Source organism: Phodopus roborovskii, unplaced genomic scaffold, assembly GCF_943737965.1.
Source record: "Phodopus roborovskii unplaced genomic scaffold, PHOROB, whole genome shotgun sequence".
Taxonomy (NCBI): domain Eukaryota; kingdom Metazoa; phylum Chordata; class Mammalia; order Rodentia; family Cricetidae; genus Phodopus; species Phodopus roborovskii.
The window spans coordinates 30,388,892-30,411,448 of NW_026126447.1; the positions used below are offsets into that span (position 1 = coordinate 30,388,892).

The following is a 22,557-nucleotide window of genomic DNA, read 5'->3' on the forward strand; positions in this document are numbered from 1 at the left end:
TCCACATGGTCAAAACACACATAAAAAAAAACAAATAAATCTAAGAGGATTAGTTGTTTTTCTCATTGCCATGACCAAATACTTACCAAGAAATATTTAGAAAGGAAGGGTTAGTTCTGGCTCGTAGTTCAAAGGACACTGTCCATCATGCTGGGGTCGGTATGGTCACCGGGGTGAGACACTAGCTGGTCACAGGATATCTCTAGTCAGGAAACAGTGAGGAGTGCCAGTGTCTGACACTTTCTCCTTTTCTTCAGGATCTAATCCGATGGAATGGGGTCACCCTCAGTCACCCTAATTTAGATGATCTGTCACAGGAATGACCAGCAATTCGTTTCTAATTAGTTCTAAATCCCATCAACTTGACACTTGATTCACCTTCACACTGGGTGTGGGGGTCACACCTTCTGTCTCAGCTCTCAGGAAAGCAGGTGGATTGTTGTGACTTCAAGGCCAGCCTGGCTTATATAGCAAGTTCTAGACCGGCAAGGGCTATATAGTGAGATGCTGTCTTAAAAAAAGATTCTCTGTTGTTAACTTTGTGCACATTGTTGACTGGCCTAGCCATAGAACTTCCCCATCTTCTGTGATGGAGACTTTGTGTCATTAACTTCAGTTACTCCTCCTTGGCAGCTGCCATTTTACTCTTTCTTTGAGTTTGACTGTGGGTAGAGCCATATGCAGTATATGTCCTTCTTTACTGAGCTAATTTTACTTCACATAGTGTCCTCCAGGTTCAGCCAGGCTCTAAGAATTGATTAGGTTTCTTTTTTAAAGAATCAATAATATTTATTTTTTTATATATACATTTTATTTATGTATTCATGCTGTGTTCACTGAAGCTGTTTCTTTGTCTTGGTTATTATAAATAAATAATGCTTCAATTAATGATTGACATTTCTTATCCTAGTACTATGTATGCATTTATTTATGGTCTAAAAATTACTCTGTGAGTGGTTTTAAAGTTTCATGTTACAGTCATAGGAGTTTAGTTGGTTGTATGTCTGAGTTCTCTGCTATTAAAACATTTCAGGCATATAGAAAAACAAACAGAACAGAACACCCAGTCGCCTTCCACTTATATCTGATAGTTGCCATCTCCCCATATTTCTTCTGAACCATTTTAGAGTGAGTTGTATAGGCATCATGAAAATATAGTTATTTGTAACGAGTATTTGTAACGAGTTATTTTCTTAAACAATAATACTATTATTACAACAAAGAGAAGTAATAGTAATATCTACTATCAAATACTTTGTACATATACAATTTCTCATTAGATAATGCCAGGGAGATTGCTCTGTGGGTAAAAGTATAGCATGAATAATAAAAACCCAGAGTCAGATATTGGGGTTCAAGCTGAAGATCAGAAAAGCAAAGCAGCCATCCAGTAGCTCTTACCTTTACCAAGGCTGAAATGGAGATCCTGTCTTCCCTGTGACTGGAAACTGAATCTCACATGAATCCCCTTGCTTCCTCCTACATACCTCTCTAGTGCTGGGACTAAAGGGATGAGCTCTGTTTTTCTTTTAGAGTGATTTACTCTCATGTTAGCCCAGGGTGGCCTTGAATTCACAGAGATCAATATGTTTCTGTCTCTTTAGTCCTGGGATTAAAAGTGTGTGCTACTACTGCCCAGCTTCTGTGGCTGTGGCTAGCTTTGCATTCTGATCTTCAGTGGCTTTATTAGGTTATAAACAATGTATCACCACATAAAAGAGTAAGAATGCTTGCTATATAAGCATGAAGATCTGAATTCAAATACCCGAAATCTATTTAAAAAGCTGAGCATGGCTATGCATGGTTCTGTAAACCCAGCACTGTGAGAGGTGGAAACAGGAGGATTTCTGGGGTTTGCTGCCTGCCAGCCTAGCTCCAGGTTCAGAAAGAGCCCATCTCAAAGGAATAAGGTGGAGAGTGACAAGTGGACACTTGAAGTCCTCCTCAATTCTCTGTGTGCATGCATGCCAACGCACACATATGTGCATATCATCAGACACACAGACACATTTCCCAGTTACCCTGAAATGTCTGTCTTGTATTTTTTCTCCCACTCCTTCTGACTCTTCCCTGAAAGTGCTTCCTAAATCATGTATCCCATGTGTGTTGACTATGGTTTCTGAATATAGAAGTCCTTCATCCCTGCTCTATGTTTTTTGTTTGTTTGTTTTTTTAATCTTTTTTTTTCTGAAGGGATTCATCTATTAGACACTGAAATACCACAACCTGAATTTTGATTATTTCTTTGCAGCTTTATACTTTTAATAAAAAATTCTTTTGTAAAGAGCTGTAGCCATGGCTCAGTGGTGGTTCAGAACACTTGCTCTTGCATGGGGCCCAGATTCAGCATGCAGCATACATGAAGGCTCATAATGATCTGTAACTCTGGTTTGAAAGGATTTGACACACTCTTCTGTCCTGCAGTTACCAGGACACACTTGATGAGCAAAATGCTCATACCCATTTAAAAAATAATTAAAAATTTAAAAGATGATGGGGAATTATTTTTAATAAAATGAAACCTCTAAAGTATCACGAGTTCTGCTTTTCTTCTGTTTAGTGACTTGCTGGTACCTTTAACTTTGTCTCATGTCTTGTCTGAGGAAAAGGAGGGGAGCCATCTGCACCCAGGGGAGCTCTCGCACCCCCTGTCTCAGAGGTTGCTTGTTTGGCTTTCCACATGTGCTTGATGGTTGGTCCAACCTGTTTGCATATGTTGCTCAGTTCCTGTCCACAACAGCAAGAGAATACAGCCTTCTTTCTCAATTGTTGTTGGTTTCTTCTTTTTTTCTAGAGCTATGTTACAAAAACATCTATCCTTCTTTTGTCATGGACCTAACCTTGTTTTTCATTTTCTATACTTCCTCATTCTTTGAATACTATCAAGCTGTTTTTTAAATTAATTAGTTACCTACCCCACAGAAAACTTTAGTATTAAAAGAATCACCTGCAGTGAGGTCCTGGGAAAGGTGAATAATAGTGAAACTTTCAAGTTTATTTGAATGTGCCACCCCATTTCCCCACAGGACTAGTGATTCAAGCCAGCAATTCTCATTTTAGGAACTGTTGCAGAACTACCTAAAGTACCAGCCCTAACGGGATCCCAGAAAGCAGAAACTAATTTGGGTACTGAAGCAGAGGAAATTGGTGAAAGATTGGATATTCTAAAAAAGGACAACATACAAGCATTAGAAAAACCAGGTAGGCCCAAAGCCTTTTCTTTGGAGTTCTTCAACGTTTTTTGTTTGTTAAACATTTCTTTTTTTATAGTTAATTTGTTGCTGCATCTGTAGAATCAGTATTATACCAGGAGCTTTGTAAAGCTACAAATTATAGACAGAGTTTCTGTCCTGCCTGGTCCCACAGCTGTTTAGATCCAAATAATCAGAGAGGCTTATATTAATTATAAACTGTTTGGCCAGTGGCTTAAATTTCTTATTGGCTAGCTCTCTTTTAATTACTAACCCATTTCTATTAAACTATGTATTGCCACAAGGCTGTGGCTTACCTGTAATGCCCCAACATGTTACTTCCTCAATGGCTACATGGAGTCTCTGGTGACTCTGTGTTTCTCTTCCCAGAATTCTGGTAGGCCTGGCCATACTTCCTGCCTGGCTACATCCTGCCTGTCCATTGGCTGAAACAGTTTTATTCATCAACCAATAAGAGAAAATGTGTATTCACATCATATAGAAGGATCTTAATATCTTAATAACCAGGTAGCAACTAAAGACCTGTATAAAAGCAGTCTCTATCTGATAGAAGCTCATACTGTACAGCCATCTTAGCGATGTAAGGTAGGATATTTTGCTAGGGATGTACCACCATGGTAGAATGCATGTATGAGGCCCTAAGTGCAATCCCTAGTACTGCCACCAACCTCACAAACCCCCACATTTTAATAAAATGGGGTGTTTTGACTATTAACACACTTGTCAGTAGAGTACCAAGTGTATTTTTGTTTGTTTATGTTTCAGATGCATATGTATTATTATGCAGTAATTACATATTTTAATTACTATGTATTCTTATGTTATGGTTGTATTTATATCTAAATATTGTAGTTACCTGTTTATAGGTAGAAGTGTTTCTTCTTTATAAAAGTTAACATGAACTTTTTTATATGTTGCGTCAAATGGCAGGCTTATATGTTTAAATTTTTTGGATTTTTTCCAACTTTGACCTTTTACACTGTACTTTGACACTTCTACAGAGGTACTCAGGAAAGCTTTGCCAACTAAGGGAAACTTCCTAAAAGATTTACCGCCATCCATGTTTCAGAGAAGCTGGCATTTGGCTTTTTTATATTAGAGAAGGTAGCTGAAAAAAAGGTATTAATGTCTCATTCAAGATAAAGGTCTTAGGAACCACTTCCATCCCCTTTTGGATCCAAGTAGAGTGTAATTAATTGTTACTATTTATTTTAATTTAGTTGGTCTCAGATGAATATCAAAGAACTAGGTAAAAATCAGGTAAACCTGAAATTAGAAATATGGTGTTTCATTGCTATTGTCATTATTTTCTTTGTTTTTGAGAAAAGGTGTTAGTGTGTAGCTCAGGCTAGCTTAGAACTCACAGTGCTCTTGTCTTCATTTCCCTATGCTGTACCCATGCATTTTTGTTGTTGATAATTTTTAAAAATTTTTATTGTTTTTATTTTGAGATAGGATCTCACTATGTAGCCCTGGCAGACTAGAATTTGCTATACAGACCACAGGCTGGCTTCAACCTCACAGAGATCTGCCTGCAGCTACCTTCTATATGTTGGGGTTAAAGGTGTATACCACCACACCCAGCATTGTGCTCATGTTCTAAAAATGAATTTCACACTATGCCTGGGTATAATTTCAGTTTGCCAGCATGCCTGCCTCTACTGGCTTCTGTAACATCAGTCTCTGACTTACCTGCAGGATGGTTGCTTTACTCTATTGTTTGATTCTCTGTGCAGGTTTTTTGTTGCTATTGCTACTGCTAGTAGGTTAATGACCTTTGTCTAGCCCTTCATCCTCTGAGCTGTGCTTTAAAACACATAGCTGTGTGTGCTTTCATTGTTTACCTGGAAGGCAAAAAACAGCCCAATGGACTTGAATCATCAGCATCTTTTACTGGGGTGAACTTTGTGTCATCTGATTACCATGTTTGTAAGCTTAGAGTTCTCTCAACACATTGTAGATTTTGTTCAGAGTCATATAGCAAATATGAAACTGCACCTGGAAGACACCAAACAGGCAAATTGTTGAAACTTTTAAAGAATTTGGGAAAGGGGCTGGAAAGGTGGTTCAGTGGGTAAAGGTACTTGCAGTAAGCTTAAAAAACCCAAGGTCAACTCCCAGAACCCACACAAGGTTGTTCTGTGATGTCCACATGTATGCTGTGGCTTGTAGATTCTCCCTTCTTCTCCCTACCCCCACACAAATAAACAAAAAAAAAAAAAAAATTAAATACATAAATAAAAAAGAAGAAGAAGAAAAGACATTGTAAGAACTCAGAATTTCTTAAGGAAATATTTCCAGGAGTTCATGCTACCCAAATGTTTTAATAGGATCTTTGATTAGCTGCCCCTAAATGTAATCTAGCATATCAGTTAATATAGTTATTTCCTGGATGTTCTTTTGTAAGTGGAGTGATTTAAGTTCTTTGGTATTCATTAGTCTTAGTCTCTGATTCTGGAGTTAGCCGATTTAACTTAATGATTTGTAGTATGTAATTAAGCGTTCTTTGCAGCCAAAGTGAGCTGCTCCGTGGATAAAAAGAGCTGATGCTGCGTGTTACATTTGACGGTAAGCAGATGGTTATGTCACTTGTGATAAGTGTTCTGTGACATGTCCAATCTTACAGCAGAAATGAGGAACTTAAAAAAACGTGGAACCTTTTTATCCTCTGCTATTAGTATGGATGTAAGTGCAAATAATAGTTTAGTACTTTGACTTTTATCTGTTAGGCAGTCTTCAGACTGCTCAATACTCAGAGAGGCTGGGGAGGATTCTAAGGGACGATAGGCCTGGCTCTTCATATATGTCTCTGCTTTTAAAATGATCTCACCTGTGTAATAATGGCACCATTAAATGGAGAGATTGAAAAGCTATAAATATCCTAATAAATAAGCAGCAACAAAAGACTGGTATAAAATTAAAGTTTCTATCTGATGGAACTCAGGTTTTGCCAGACAGCGTTTCTGCCCATCAGGCGTGTAGATGCCTGGCTGTGTTGTGTCACTGATTGTTGTTGATTATAGTGCTAGCTCCATAAGCATTTATGTTCCCAGTGGAGAGGTGGAATGGTACTGCTTTGAAAAGATTACCATTTAAATAAGTCTGCATAAGACCTACAAATAAAACTAAGCCAAATATGTAGGTTCACTACGTAGAAACTATATATTCAAATTTCCCTTGTAACTCACCACTTCCTCCTCCCTTTAAAGTATTCCTGAACAAAAGCCCCTTCACAAGTTTGTCACAGGTCATTTTACATTTTGTATTATTCTCATAAGTCACTTTGATTTACATTACAAGTTAGATTTAAATTAATACATTTCATTTTACTCATTTCTCCTTTTCCTACTGAAGCTGAGAAGAATTTGTTAAAGAATTTGTTAATTAAATATGTTTGGCTCACAGCAGCTTCGGTGTACTTTTTCTCATAGATGTACATCCAAAGAAAGTCCCAGGCTCTCCAGAAAATGAACTGAAATCCAGATGGGAAAATCTACTGGGCCCAGATTATGAAGTAATGGTATGTTAAAAAAAAATATTGTGATAGAAAGCTTCGTTTCACACTCCTAACACTATAATTTAAAATGACATGAGAGAATCAGAAGACATAGGCTGCTTCAATTGTTCTCTTCCTGTCTTTCTTTCCTATTAGAGCAGTCAATCAATCTTTAAAGTGTTTTAAGCTATAAGAACAATTAAGGGCTGTACACAAACTTCAGTTACAATTACAGACACTCAGTGCACATTGAAGCCGTGTAGGTCAACAATAGGCAGCAGATCATTAGGAGGGTGAAAGCTTGCCTTTGAATTTATAACTTGAATGAGCTGCTTAAAATGGCTGGCATCTTTATGATTGCTTTTATGATCTGTTTGTTTTATTGTACACTGAAAGGGCTGTGGATATTAGTCCTATGTTTCACAAAGAATCTTACAGTTTTATGAGAAAAATGAAAGAATGATTATGAAATGTATTTAGAAGAACAGGAAGTAATTTAGGCGAGGTATGAGTTTATGGAGCCAGCAGGCCATTAGGTTTCCTTTCACCTGTTATTAGATTTGGCCAGTAAAAGATTGGTTACATTTCCCCAGTGAAGCCACATGAAAGGAGAAAGCTGCATTAGAAACTCTTATCCGTGTTCATCAAACATGGCAATAAAGTATCTGTTGTCTTTCAAATTTCCTTTTTTGAGATAAGGTCTTGTTATATAGCCCTGACACATTCATTCATATATATGTGGTTATTAATACTGGGTTGTCATTAATGGTGAACATTTAATTTTGTGTTTGGAATCTCTGGCCACTGTTCACCAGAGCAGCCTAAATGTCATTAAGATGAGTCATGTGGTCACCTTCTTGCTCATTCTGGGCTTGCATGTTAGTACTTGTACCTTTGGGGTCTCTGGCTCATGTGCTTTGTCACTGGGCTACTACATAAGTCACATATTCTCATATGTATGTATGATCAGAGAGTATGTGGCTAACCAGTTGTAAGATGGGATTTTTGCTCTCACTGTTTGGAAACAGGGTGTCATGTAGCCTAAGCTGCCCTCAAGCTTGCTATATAGCTAAGAATGACCTGGAACTTGTGGTCTTCCTTCTTTCACCTCCTCAGCTGAGGGATTATAGTCATGAACTATCAGGCCTGATTTATGATAGCTCAAACTCAGGGCTTTGTGCTCTTCACTAACAGCCCTGTTGGGGAATAAAACTGTGATGGAGGTGTGTGTGTGTGTGTGTGTGTGTGTGTGTGTGTGTGTGTGTGTCAAAGTTTTATTCTCTGTATATCAGAGTTTTGTACATCAAATAGTGAAGTCGGGGCTAATAACAGGAAAGAAATTTTAAGTTGGATCTATATTGTCATTCCTTTAAAGTTATAGGTATACCAGGGGAAAGCCTGGCAAGACAGATGAGTGAATGGATCTATACATTCTACTGTTACTTATTGTATTTTCTTCCAGAGTCCTACTAGTCTTTTTTTTTTTTTTTTTTTTTTTTTGCTAGCTTGTTTTCTGTGGAGAAGTGGGTACTGATTTGAGACTGGGTCTTTTGTAGCTCTGGTTTGCCTAAAACTCTGTTGTTGAGACCAACCTTGAACTCCTGATTCTCTTACCACCATATCTATGCAGCTATCTTACAGAATTTAAGACCTGAATTTGAAATTTTGAAACATTAATTTTGTCAAGAGAAAAAAGTTTTATATATATATATATATATATATATATATATATATATATATCCAACCTTCCTTCCTTCCTTCCTTCCTTCCTTCCTTCCTTCCTTCCTCTTTTTTCCTTTCTTCCTTTCTTCTTTCCCTGAGACAGGGTCTCAGCATGTAGTTCTGGCTGCCCTAGAAGAATTCACTATGTAAACCAGGCTGGTCTCGAACCCACAGAGATCTGCCTGCCTCAGCCTCCTGAGTGCTGTTATTAAAGGTGTGTGCCACTATGCTTAGCTAAGAGTAAAAAATTTTTGGTTTGTTTTTTTGAGACAGGGTTTCTCTGTGTGCTCTGGCTGTCCTGGAACTCACTCTGTAGACCAGGCTGGCATCAAACTCTGACATTCACCTGCCTTTGCCTCCTGAGTGCTGGGATAATTTTTTAAAATATTTTTTGCGAATGTGGGTATGAGTATGGGTCTGACTGCGGCCTGGTGTGAATGTGGAGGTCAGAGGACAACTTTCTGGAGTCAGTTTTCTTCTATCAGTTTTCTTCAATTTTTGCATTTGTTTTAAAGATCAAGCTCAGGTCATTGCTTGCACAACAAGAGCTTTTACCTGCTGAGCCATTTCAAAAACTATGTATTTTCTGTGTAAGTGCCTGACTGAGTGTATATGCATGGGCACCACCTTTGTGCTTGGTGCCCACAGAGGCCAGAAGATGGTGTCAGATTCCTTAGAACTGGAGTTACAGATGTTTGTGAGCCACTGTGCGTGTGGAAATCAAACCCAGGGATTCTGGAGAAGTAGCCAATGTTCCCCCTGCTGAGCCATCTTGATGCAGCAAGAGTACAATTTTACATACAGATCTTATATAATGAGTATTTTATTAAAATTTGGAGGATCATAGAATTTAAAGTTGGTATAGTCAGTCAGGCCTTCCTATTTGGCTCCATGTCACTGTAATTTAAACACATTTGGGGGGAATTTTCATTAGAAATGACCATGCACAAACTTTTGTTTTCACATCATTGTTTCCAAACAACATACTGTGACATATTTATGTAGCACTTTTTCTTATTAAGTATCGTAAGTAATTTAGAGCTGATGTCAATATAAAAACATATTACACCTTCATGAAAACTTGAGCAATCTCTCAATATCAAAAGATGGATGTGTGTGTGTGTGTGTTGTTTAGATATTAACCTGACATTTATTGGTAGACATCTGTAGAAATTAATTTCTTTTTTCTTAATGTATTTTTATTTTATATGCATTGGTGCTTTGCCATGGTGTCAAGTCCCTTGGAACTGGAATTAAAGACAGTTGTGAGCTGCTATGTGAGTGCTGGGAACTGAACCCAGTTTCCTCTGAAAGAGCAGTCAGTGCTCTTAACTACTGGACCATCTTTCCAGCCCCCAGAAATAAATTTGTAAAAAGGAATAGTACTTTACCGATTACTTGTAAGCTGCTAATAAAATACAGCCCATGCAGAGGGAGGGCAAGAAATCAAGTTAAATATCACCTTCAGTTCAACTTCTGGATAATTTAGTATGAAAAGGTTGGTGTATAGAATAACAGTAGAGCAAATGTTTTAGTGTGTGCTACACTTATGGATTTTAGAAATACTGCATAGAGGTTTTCAGATGAGTTATCAGCGTGCTTCGTTTGCTGATATTTCAGAAAGCAGGAAATATGCTCATACAAATAAGGAAACGTTTTCCTTGTAAATGCAGGTAGCTACTTTGGACACACAGATTGCAGATGATGAGGAGCTACAGAAGTATTCAAAGGTAAGCACTTGGCTTTGAGATGCTGCTGTGTTTTATAGTATAGCTTTCTCTACACTCTTGATGCAGACACTGAGTGTCCTGACCTAAAGTCTCTAGAATTTATTCAGAGGTATTTTCCAGAAGTGAGGTAGGCTCACAGACATAAGTGGTTAGATAAGGCTGGGAAGAATGGAACCTGTATGCCATTTCCAGGAGTTAAAAACCCTGATTTGACTTTGCCACAGGCACGGTGAAGGTGACAGGTGAGTGTGTCAGCTCTTTGGGTATTGTATGGATTGTTTTGGGAGACTTTTTTTTTCTACACTCACGACCAGGGATAGGCTTTGAAATGCATGTTTGGATGTTCAAGGATAGAAAACATGATTGACTTTCTGGGTTTGTTATTCTTAAACCATTTAATTTTATTGCTGTTAAGAACATGAAGTCATGTAACTTAGACAGATTCCCTCCCCCCAACTCTTACTGTATTTTCTTACACATTAATTTGTAGTTTCTATTCTAGATAACCAGAACACAAGGCAATTAAAATGTAGAGAAGCCTACTAAGTGATTTTCTCAATAAATAATAGAAAAGGAGAGTTTTTCTTTCCCAGAGAGCTTCAAAAACACATGAACTCAGAGACTGAGCCCAGCTCAGACTCTGTGTTTAGATGCTGTGGTCAGAGTGAGTTCTTTGCAGACTGGAGAACTGGGTTATTGTTTAAGAAAACTTGCTGCTGTTCCAGAACACCTGAATTCTATTTCTAGCACCCAGGTTGGTGCTTTTAACTGCATCTCTAGAGGACCCAAAGCCTTCCTGTGTCTTCTATGGTTACCCAGAGGCATATGCTTATACATGCATACACACATTAAAGTCAGTCTGTAGGAAGAATGAGTTTATCTGTCTCATGTGGATTTACTAAATAGCTCTTCAGATAGTCTTACTGTTTCCTCCTTTGCTTATGTGATATTTTGCTTCCATAATTGTATACCATGTGTGCTGTTGTTTTAGATTTTCTTTCTTTGTGTGTGTGTGTGTTTGTGTGTGTATGTACACGTGCACGCACTTCCACGCACACACACTTGCACACATGGTGCGGAGATCAGAGGATGACTTCCAGATGTGGTTCTCTCCTGCCACCTTGTGGGGACTGAGGATTGAACTCAGGTCAACAAGGCCTGTGAGCAAGCACCTTTCTCCGAGCTATTTTGCTGGCCCTTGCTTTATGGGGTTGGGTTCTCAGGACTGATAGTGGGGAATATTTCTTTCCTTCCTAACTCAGCCACATTTTAAGTCACTTTCTCTTGGAGGCCATGTTGGCTGGCTAACCAAGGTCTTCTCAGATCTACAATATAAAAATCAACATTGTTCTTTACAGCTAGTTGTAAATTATTTACAGTGTCATCTTTCTGACAGTAGTGTTGATTAATCAGTTTATCAAAATGAGTTGGGACATATTTCATTCAGAAGGTGAATAAAAAATGTAATAACCCATCTAAATTCAATAGTTACTTTTGAGAGTTCTTCTAAGTAGCATTAAGCCTCCTTTGTCCTATAGTGAAAAAGTTTTGGAGACCCCTTTGGCTTTCAAGCATGCCTAGGACAAGGCTTATTTCATCATACAGCTTTCCTTTTGTTGTCTGTTCCCATGATGGAAAGCATTAGGCCAGTATCATACTTCCTAACAAGCAAAAGGGGACACAAAGCGTGCTTTGTGTACGTCTTAAAAGAACCCAATTCTGCAGGCAGATTGTATTCTCATGTTCTCATTCCCAGGTTCCCTGCTACTACCTAATTCTACCTTCTTTCCTGCTTAGCCTCTGGGTCGTGTGGAACTGTGTCCAGTGACTGGTATAAAAATGTAGCGTCATTGAGAACCATGTTCTAAAATGCTGTCTGTGCATTCACTCATCAGATGTTGACATCTACTCTGCCATGTGCAGTGGAGTACACTGGGATTCTGGAAGAGAACAGATCCGAAAATGATCCTTTAGTCGTTTACTAACAATAACATTTGACCTGAGACCATTAGGCAGGGAAATTAGGTCTGGAATCCACGAGAAAAATGGGTAGCAACTTTAGACAGGAAAGGCTTCTTAAAGATGGTGACATTTAAGAACCCTCATCCCTCACATCCCCTGCCATGTTGCCATGTGCTTTCCTGCTTCTGCTTCCTAAGTAGCCCAGATTTCACGCATGCTCATTCTGTGTTTAGTCGATGACATTTTAGTGGATAATTTAGGACACAAACTAACCATCCTAATTTTCCTTGTAACATAATATGAATACTAGAACACTGAGACATAGGGTGTTGGGGGTGGAATGTAAATAAATTTAGCATATGCTTTTGTTAGTGCAGCTTAGTGATAGATAATTGATGGTTTTCTCTTTTAGGTGCATGCATCCAGAAATTTTAGAATACAATCTTTCAAAAGCTCTTTCCCTTATATGTTGGGTTTTTGTTGTTGTTGTTTCTTTATTTTCGAGACAAGGTTTCTCTGTGTAGCTTTGGAGGCTGCCCTCATGCTTGTAGACCAGACTTGCCTCAAACTCGCAGAGATCTGCCTACCTCTGCCTCTGCCTCTACCTCCCGAGTGCTGGGATTAAAGATGTCTATCACCACCACCCCGCTGATTTGTTGTTATGTTGATATATGCTGTTTTCAAAGCATTTAATTATTAATATGAGATTATTTTTGCAGTAGCACCCCCCCCCCCCACAGTGGAAGACAAGAGGCAGCCCAGATTGCATCAGCCTCTTCACATTTCTCTGTTTCTTGTGTATGTCTGTGTGTTTGCAGTCAGTACACCAGTTTGTTTGTTTAATATGTATGAGACAAAAAGAGGTGTACTTTTCCACCTAACATTTCCATTTGTGTATCTATACTGGTTTTTAAACTATTAAGGTCCATAGGATTTCTCTTTAAGTTACTGGGTTATGACCTAGGCACTATAACTGTTAAGATTTTTTTTTTTTTTTTTTTTTTTTTTTGCATACACACACACACACACACACATATATTCAATGCTTGTAGGAGCAGGGAGAGGCATTGGATCCTTGGAGCTGGAGTTAGAGGTAGTTGTGAATCACCTGCTGAGGGTCCTGAGAACTGAACTTAGTCTCTGCAGAAGAGCACAAAGTACTGCTAACCAGTGAGCCATCATGCCAGCCCTCACCTTAGCTTTTTTAAAATGCACTTATAAGCAGCCTGTGGTGGTGCTTGCCTTTAATCCCAGCATTTAAGAGACAGAGGCAGGCAGTCTCTGAGTTCAAGGCCAGGCTGGTCTACAGAGCTAGTTTTAGGACATCTAGGGCTACTCAGAGAAACTGTTTCAAACAAAACAAAATCTACTTATAATTGGATGTTTAAGTCATAAGTCAGCTCCTTTCTATTTTTCTCTTCAGTATGTAAAGAAGATTTTAATGACCCAAACAAAACCCATCCCACAGGGGAGGCAATGGGAGGCCATATATGTTGAATGACAGTTTATACAGCTAGAGAATAGCAGAGACAGCCTTCAACTTGGTGTGTCGTCACTCATTCCTGAAACATCTACAGTAGCATCTTCACTGTTTGCTGGAATCCTGTTACCATTTATGGGAGGAATGAATTATTTCTCTGATCCCATGGAGCTCAGAATCTGGGCTTGGGCTGAGGCACTGGAGTGGACAGGCAAAAGGCCACGTGGTGGGGCTTTGTGAGTCCCGAGGACAGCTGAAGCGAGGAAGTGTGAGCACAACTGGGAGAGACCTCCTGCTAATGTTATTCTAAGATTTCATTCATTGAATTTCAAGGGCATATGAATGATGAGCTAAGCAGGAAGACAGTGTTGTGCTGTATGTTTGAAAATAGTATGAGCTGGGGAGGGTGACAGCACTGGGAGACTGAGGTAAGAAGATTGCCTCAAGTTCAAGGCCAAGCTGGGATATACAGGGAGACAGAGGAGAAAAGAAGAAAGCCAGTGCCGGAAGAAAACACATTGCTTTGTGTACTTGTTAAATAAATAAACGAGGGAAATGACCAGTCTGTCAGGAATCGGAAGAGCTCTAGTAGCCAGATATGCATTACACAGCATGGGGAGCATGTGCGAGGGAAGCATCTTAGAACTACTTCCCTGTTGGTTTCCAGTTGCTGCTGCCGCTCTGCCATTTGTATTTTAATGAGAAAGCTTAATTTCTTCTATGCAACATATATCCTAAGACTCTGAATAAACAGCAAGATTAGGGAGATTGAAATAATATGAACAGTTTTCCAATGTCCTCTTGCTCGTCTTTCTTTGCGAAAGCAATTATTTTCTTAAAAGAATAATTTGTTTTTACTTTCCAAGTTGTATTCTTTTTTCAATTTTTATTACATGGGTACCAATTTTACATTCATGTGTAATATTTGTATTTGTGGGGTGTATATGTGCACAGTGTATAATGATCCAATCAAAATAATTGACATTTCCATTTTCTCAAGTACTTTCATTTCTCTGTGTAGAAATCTTCACTCCTTTCCTGGAGATTTTTTTTTTTTTTTTTTTTTTAAGATTTGCCTGCATGTATACCTACATACCAGATCTCATTATGGATGGTTGTGAGCCACAATGTGGTTGCTGGAAATTGAACCAAGGATCTCTGGAAGAATAGCCAGTGCTCTTAACCCCTGAGCTATCCCTCCAGCACTCCTATAGCTATTTTTTACATTTATTTTTACATGTGTATGTGTTTGTGTACGTCTGGAGGACTTTCTGTGCATCATGTCTGTGCTGGAGCCTGTATAGACTTGCAGAGGGTGTTGGTGCCCCTGGGACAGGTGGTTGTCACCAACCATGTGGGTGCTGGGAACTGGACCCCAATGACATCTCTCCAATCCCTCTAGTGGCTTTTTAAAGTGTGTCATATATTATATACTCCAGTTACCCTAGTGTGGTGGAGCTTCCTTGACCTCTCATTAGCACCCAGTATTTATGCTCTTTAGTGACATCTATTCAATTTTCTCCTCCATGTGATCATCCAGTTTTGAAAAGGCCACTTTTTAGACAGAGTCAGGGAATGCCCCTGTGTTTGCACTCAGTATTGAAAAGAAGAATATGGCCAGCTGAGGACTGAGCAACAGTTGTTTTGATGAATCTGGGCAATGGAAAAATGTTAACTGAGGTTTATGAGGACTGCAGGGTGGTAGGCGTAGGCTTTGTCCAAGATACCAGGGGGCGGAGGTAGAAGTTTTGAGGCAGAGTGTGTGGTGATCAGGGGTTCAGTTTTTCTACCCTGCCAGCAGTTTCGCCAGGAGGATCAGATTTCAAGGCTGTAAGAAAATGTTACCAGCCTATGGTTTTCTTTATGTGATTACTTCCCTATAGCCAACTTTGGAGATTCAAGATCTTTACATGTGACAGATTGTGATAATAGATAAGGTTTTCCTGTGAGGTAGAAGCTCTTTGCAGTAGCTTGAACATTAGCTACTCTAATTCTAGGAAGCTGTAAATCATGACACCAGCATGGTTTTCCCGCATCTGAGGATACTGCACTTTTAGCGATGGCTTTCTTGGCAAGTGTTTACTATTAAGATGATCACAGTGCTGTAAGGGAAAACATTAGCCTCATCTTAGGACTTTCTGCTGGCTGTCCAGTGTAATATGAATGAGAGCGAGTAATTCTTTGTGTATGAGAAACAGGAATAGTAGGCCCTGTTCTCCAACTTGGACAGGAGAGATCAGTAGATTCCCTTTATTCTCTCTTGACATATTTCCTGAGCCAGCGAACACAAACATGTGATTTTTCTCCTCCCTCTGTAGTGAGCACACACATTTTTAAGGTGGTGGATATTCTGGGCTCTTTAGGGGCTGTAGTAGCACAACCACACTGTCAGGCCTCTAAAAATTGTTTCTCTCTTGGTCTGCAGCATGCTTTCCTCATTTTTCATTTGGGATATTAAGCATCTGATACCTAGAGTGTCTTTCTAAAATCTGTGTGCAAGCCAGTTGAACTGGCACACACCTGTAATATCCTTACTTGGGAGGCAGAGGCAGGAGAATTAGGAGTTAGGCCATCCTGGTCTGCATAGTAAGACCTTGTTTCCGAAAGTAAAGTTTAAAATAAAGTAAAACACTGACAAAACAAGAGAGGCAGGGGTCTAGCTCTGCTGGACAGCTGTTTGCCTAGCATTCATAAACCTGTAGATTCTGTTCCTAGCACCACATGAACAGGCAGTGGTGGTGCATGCCTGTAATTCCAGCACATAGGAGGTAGAGACAAGAGTCAGAAATCAGCTCAGGATACATGATACCCCTTCTCAAAAGCAAAACAAGACCACCACTACCAAAAACCTCTAAAAGGTGTATGTAACTAGGGAGTGGAAGAATTAGTAAACACATCATGAGTTATCATATTACATTCTCTTTTTCAGTTTTTAAAAACAAAATTTTTATTGATTCCTTGGAAATTTCATACAGTGGATGCATTTTGATCATATTCACCCCTCCCTCATCTCCTCTTATAGCCACCTCCGTCTATGTAGTTCAGGTTGGTCTTAAACTCCATGTATTCCAGACAGGCTTCAAACTTGTGATTCTCCTGTTTCTGCCTTCCAAGTCTTTGAGATTATAGAGTTTTTCAAACCTTTCAAAAAATTAAGCTTAAATTTTATTTTGTGTATGAGTGTTTTTCCTGCATAAATGTCTGTGCACCATATGCCTATAGTCCTCGTAGAGGTCATAAGAGGGCATTGGCTCCCCTGGAACAGGAGTTACAGAAGCTTGTTAGCCACCATGTGCGTTCTTGAAACCAAACCTGGATCCTCTGTAAGAACAGTCTGTGTTCTTATTTACAGAGCATCCCTCTCAACCCTCCTGGAAGGAATTTTAATCTCATCTTTTTTTTTTTTCCTTTTCTTTCTTATTTCTTTCTGACTCTGAATTGAGAATGCTAAAACGCTTAATGCTTGCTTAAGGAAGGAGATGAAACTTCCTTAAGGCAGATGAAAAATTCTTATTGAGAGGATGCCATTTGAAGAATGGATTTGGAAAAAATAAACTGGTTATTCTAGGCAGAAAAAAAATTGTGATCAAAGGTAGGAAAGAATCAAGTACAGTGTTAGGTCAGGGATTAAAACTCAGACATCATGTGGGCTAGGCAGGTAACTCTGGTGACACCTACAGTAACAGGTGGCACCTTTGTATGAGTAAGTTGAAAAGAATTGTCAATATTTTTAACATACTACATATTTCTGAATATTCAGAATTAAAATTTTACAAGGGAAGCGATGAGCAAATACTGAGTAAGTGCTGTTTTATTAGATCGGTGATTGTCTGCATGACTTCCAAGGCAAAGAAGCTCATTTTCCTTCCTGAAGACATGTAGCCTTCATCTTGGCGTGTTTGTTTTTGTTTATACTAAATCTAGTAACTTCCTACTTTTGAATATCAATGGGTATTTAATACTTTCATTTAGTGTATGCCTGCGGATGAGAACCAACCCTGGGGTTCCTTCTGTTCTGTTTTATTCTTAGTTTTTTTTTTTTTTTTTTTTTTTTAAATATCCTTCCCCACCCATTTACAACTCCTTGGAGCAGTCCTTTCCAGACGTTTTTCTCCCTTGGAGCAATACAATAGCATATATATTTCCAACTGACCGTTTGATGTCATGTTTTAGGATACTAGAAGTTGAGCTTTTATCAAATGCCTGTACTGTAGTTTGCTTCATGACAGGGTTCTCTACTTCAGTTGAAGGCTCCAGCTCGCTCAATCTCATTTTTCTTCATCATTTTAACATTAACAGTACACTCATTGGTCACACCTTTCTCAGATACATTTTCTTATGCTTACTCCATACCTGTCATGGTGGTATCAAGAGAACTCCACTGCTCATCAGCTTTGTCACTTTCAGCAGGACCCAGGAAATGCATATTGAGCAAGCATTAAAAAGCGTGGTAAAGGAGTGCATGTGAAGCCATCAATCATTTGCTGCACCCACTCCTGTCATTTTTAGCACTTTCTGCTCTGCCTAAGAACAGTGTACCGATGGGGTGGACAACTAAAAGACTGATGAAATGGTTGATTTGTTTGGCTGCTAAATGCAGATGGGACAGGTAATTAAACAGCTATGCTCCTGCAGAGAAGACTGCAGCAATGGAACAGACATTCCAGAAACCCAGCTGCATTCCATTTAGATTCAGAGCTAATATTAGGTGGGCTTCCCCCAGACTGACAGATTTTGTAAACATCATTTCTGGCTCATCGTGATTGAAGATGAAGTATGTATTTTGTTTGCAGATTAAGTTTTCTAGAGAGAATATAGCATTTACCTGAAAAAATAGCCTGTATGTGGAGAGTCAGAGATGACATGAGTGAGTCTGCCCTGATCTCTACTGTTCCTGTCTTCAGTGTCCCATGGAGGTGGGGGCTGGAATCCACCAGTTGAGTAGATCAGTAATTAGAGGGGGCTAGAAGGGAGATTAGTGACACCGCCCTTGTTTTTATCTTTTATATCCTTTTACCTTTTATGGGGTATGTAGGGAAAGTCTTTGCGTTTGAACAGCAATTTTTTCCATATATGTAATATAATTTGGGTAGTTATTTCCATATAGAAACAATCATACCATCTACTCATTGTTCACATACAAGATTTCACAGTTAACTCTTTTGTTCCCTGTCTACATGAGCTCTCAGTAGCAGACTGTTCATAGAGCTAACTCATTTCATCTCTCAAGCATCACCCCATGGTTTCATTCTCTCTGAGACTATTTGGCCAATTTTACAAACCGACCTTCTCCAGTTGTGTTTCTATGTTAAGACCCAGAGCATCTTGACTGTACTTCCTGGGATTAGGACATAATTGCTTATCACTAACAATCATAGTTTGTTTCATTCTTCGCATCTTTACTGTATAGGCTTGTTCGAATCATACTAACTGTTGACTTGTTGACTGTTCACTTAGACATTGCTTTCTTTCTGCTACAGTGGATGTTGGTTCTGAAGGCCAAGGCTGTTCTCTTTCATCCACCTTGCATATCTTGTTACTCAATGTCTTACATGCACTATGCAGCCTGAACCTAGATCTATGGTGGATCAGAGATGTAACAGTTTCTAGCCCCCAGGAAGAGAATGAGAACATGCTTGTTTGCAGCATTTACTGGTATCTGTGGCATATATACTCTGTCCTGACTAGCTCTAAGCTGCTAAAGTAGTATCATTGATGACTAAATTGGAAAGCATCTCACAAGTTTTACTTTATTTTCACACACAGGCTCCTTTGCATGCCCAGGACCTGTCCCAGCTGTATTTGGCAACCAAACAAATTAACCATTTCATTTTCTATTTTGCCTCAGTTGTCCACCTGATTAGCATTCTTTGAGGTGTTGAAATATTTATGTCTTACAGATATACATCACTTCAGGGAGATAAAATAATAAAATATAATAAATAATTAGAAAGATGACTTTGAGTACTTATTACATTTATTTTTAATATGATTTAATTGCAATCTTCTACAACTTAATTTCAAAGCCACATTTGACAACTTGCTTTCAGAATTTCTGGAAATTGAACAATCTGTTTTTATAATGCTGTGCAAGATAGCTCCAGCACCCTGTAAGAGATGGTCTGTAAGAGACACAATTCTGTATCATGGGTGTGGCTCACAAAGGAAAGGAAGGCAGGGCCTACAGATGGTTGGAAAACTTATTACAGAAACATTTACCTGAGGGTCTTGGCTCAACTCTGCTGAATGAACTACTGAGGAAGTGACCCATCTTCTACCTTAGTAGATGTAATTTGATAGTGACTACTCAAGAGAGTGGTGTGTCAGCAATGAAAAAAATAAATCATCAGGAGGTAGAGTAATGAAAACAACCCAACTCTTCACAGAGGGTGCTAGAAGAGCCTAGAGTTCTTGGTGTTTAAGAGTAATTCTTCAGAAAGCTAGCCTGGGGCCAAAAGTCCCCCTTGCAAGGCCCATTGTAAACTCTTAGCAGAACTACTTGCCACTTCACATCTGTCTGCATGACTGTCATTGGATGGAAGTGGGCCCCAGGTAGAGACTGGAACAAGCCCTATGCAACTCTGGGTGCTAGGAATAGATGAGTAAAGGCAAGCAGCAGTTCATGGATAAAGGGAACATGGACAATACAGAAAAGCCGCACTGGACATGCACTACTACCTGCAGAGGATTTTCTCCCTATTTAGAGTAATTTGAGGTGGTCCTGGTATATAGATAAGGAGACTTTTGATACATCAAATGTAAAACATCATATAGTGTTTACCACACTTGAATTTAGGCAGCTATGGTGAAAGCTGGCTTGGTGAATGTCCCAAAGTTTTATAGCTGACAAAGATGAATGCAGCTAAGATATTCATCTTTCTGACATGAAGTCTTTCAACAATAACTCATAAAAAAAATGTGTTCAAAATTGACTTATGCTATTGCTCATAAGAGTCCTTCAAAACAAACAGTGTCTGTTAGAAACTAGTTCACATAGCATCCAGTGCATCATCTTCAGACCCTGGCACTGTTATGGGTAGTCAGGAGAACAGGATTGCATTCGGGTGTGCTAGTGCCCACCTGTAGCAATTGAGAGGTAAGGCCAGAGATTGTGAATTGAAGCTATCTTATGCTGCACAGGACCCTGTCTTTAAAAAACAAGGTCTGGAGCTACAGCTCAGTGGTAAGCACTTGCCTACCATTCCCAAAGCTCTGAGTTTGACCTTCACCCCAGGAAGTAAAAAGAAAATTATGAGTAATGTGTTTGAGCTGTGATCAAGATGTATTCAAATTTGTTCTGACCTCATTTAGATGTTCACTAACTCAGGGCATTCCTGGAAGTTTCGTTATTTTGGTAGTAAAATGTAAGAGGAGGTTAATTAAGTAAGAAAGGGAAGTTGAGATATTTTGGGATAGAGAACACTATAGAACAATGACATACAGCTTGTATGCTGTGTAGTACAAGCAGGGTGGGGAATCTGGAGCTGGGACTTAAAGGCAGGCTCTTGTTTGTTTGTTTGTTTGTTTTTTCTCTGTTCTCAGAAACTGAAAAGAAGCCACAGCAGAATAGGAAGAGCAATGATTTCATAGCTTTACTTTCTGCCTTCCCCCCTGTATTGTCTTTTGGGACTGTAGTTATTACTTCAAGGTGGAGCTTCAATGTCTAAATGATACCTAGTGGGGGGGTAGATTAACAGCTGTCCTTCCTGTACCCATTGTGTTTGATGTCCTTGCTCTGTGTCCCCTGCAGCTGCTGCCTATCCACACTCTGAGACTTGGTGTAGAAGTGGATTCCTTTGATGGGCACCATTATATCTCTTCAGTTGCTCCTGGTGGTCCTGTGGATACTCTGAACCTCCTACAGCCAGAAGATGAACTTCTTGAGGTAAAACATAAAGGGAAAGAAAAATACATGGCAAGAAATTAAGTTCTAGGGAAATGTGTTCACCAATTATCACTGCCATCAATGCTAATATAATGTGAACGGTATGGCTACAGCAGAGCATCTTCAGGGTTTTCCAGATCTGATCAATATTTGGATTTTATAGTTGTCAATACTGAGTATGTTGTTTTGGCTAAACACATAGTATAAAATGACAGATGTTTAGGACTGTTTCAGAAATTGTTAAACATTCTGTCCTCTTCCTAGCCAAAATTTAACAAGTTTTTAGTGCTCAAGTCAACAGTCCAAACAGTAATTTTAAGAATAAAACATTTTAATGTAATGTGATGTCAGTATGTACTAATTTGACATTTACTGACTAAAGAATCATAGCAGGAAAATAATTAAGCTACTACATTTTAGACCTGTTACCTCCAGTCCCCATTTTAGGTGGTGCTGGGGACTGAAATAGGGGCTTCTATTATGTTCAACCTACTGAGCTATAGCCACAACCAAAACTTTACATTTCTATAATTAAAAACACTGTGATAAGAGCCTAGTTTTCATTCTGAACCACTGTTTTAGGCAGTGGTTGGTAGTATCGTGTGTCATGGTGGCATGCATGGTTCAGTGTATGTTGTGTGTTCACAACCAAGGCTGCAGTGAGCTCATGTAATACAGGATGGGAAAATACTGCCTCTACATTGAAAAACAAAGTGCTATAAAAGGAGTGTAAAGATTTTGGGGGTGGGGGTGTGTGGTGACTTTTTTATATTAACACAAAGTTACACAATTTCATAAACATGTTCTATTTTCTATTTTCTTGTTTTCATTCTTTTTTTAAAACCTGCTCTTGTGTATGGGAGGCAAGTGTTCTGCTCTGAGTGTTACTCGTGGTCTCAATAGTTTGACATCTAAAGTGTAGATTTCTAGTAAAAAAAAAAAAAAAAAACAAGAAAGAAAAAAAAAGTTTTGATATAGAAAGAAGCCTAGATTGAAGGGCAGAGAAATGCCTTGGGTTCTGGATTTGCCTCAGCCCTACATGTGCCCTGGCCATGGCATCTATGATACTG

General features: G+C 39.0%; 1 protein-coding gene across 1 annotated transcript in view; it reads left to right on the plus strand.

The window, feature by feature from the left end:
• Patj (PATJ crumbs cell polarity complex component) overlaps positions 1-22,557 on the plus strand; it is a 292,270-nt gene that overhangs the window by 24,319 nt on the left and 245,394 nt on the right. The window contains exons 11-14 of the mRNA XM_051188206.1: positions 3,061-3,201; positions 6,644-6,732; positions 10,104-10,160; positions 21,353-21,487. Coding sequence (XP_051044163.1) covers positions 3,061-3,201; positions 6,644-6,732; positions 10,104-10,160; positions 21,353-21,487 — 422 coding nt within the window. The remainder of the gene's footprint in view (positions 1-3,060; positions 3,202-6,643; positions 6,733-10,103; positions 10,161-21,352; positions 21,488-22,557) is intronic.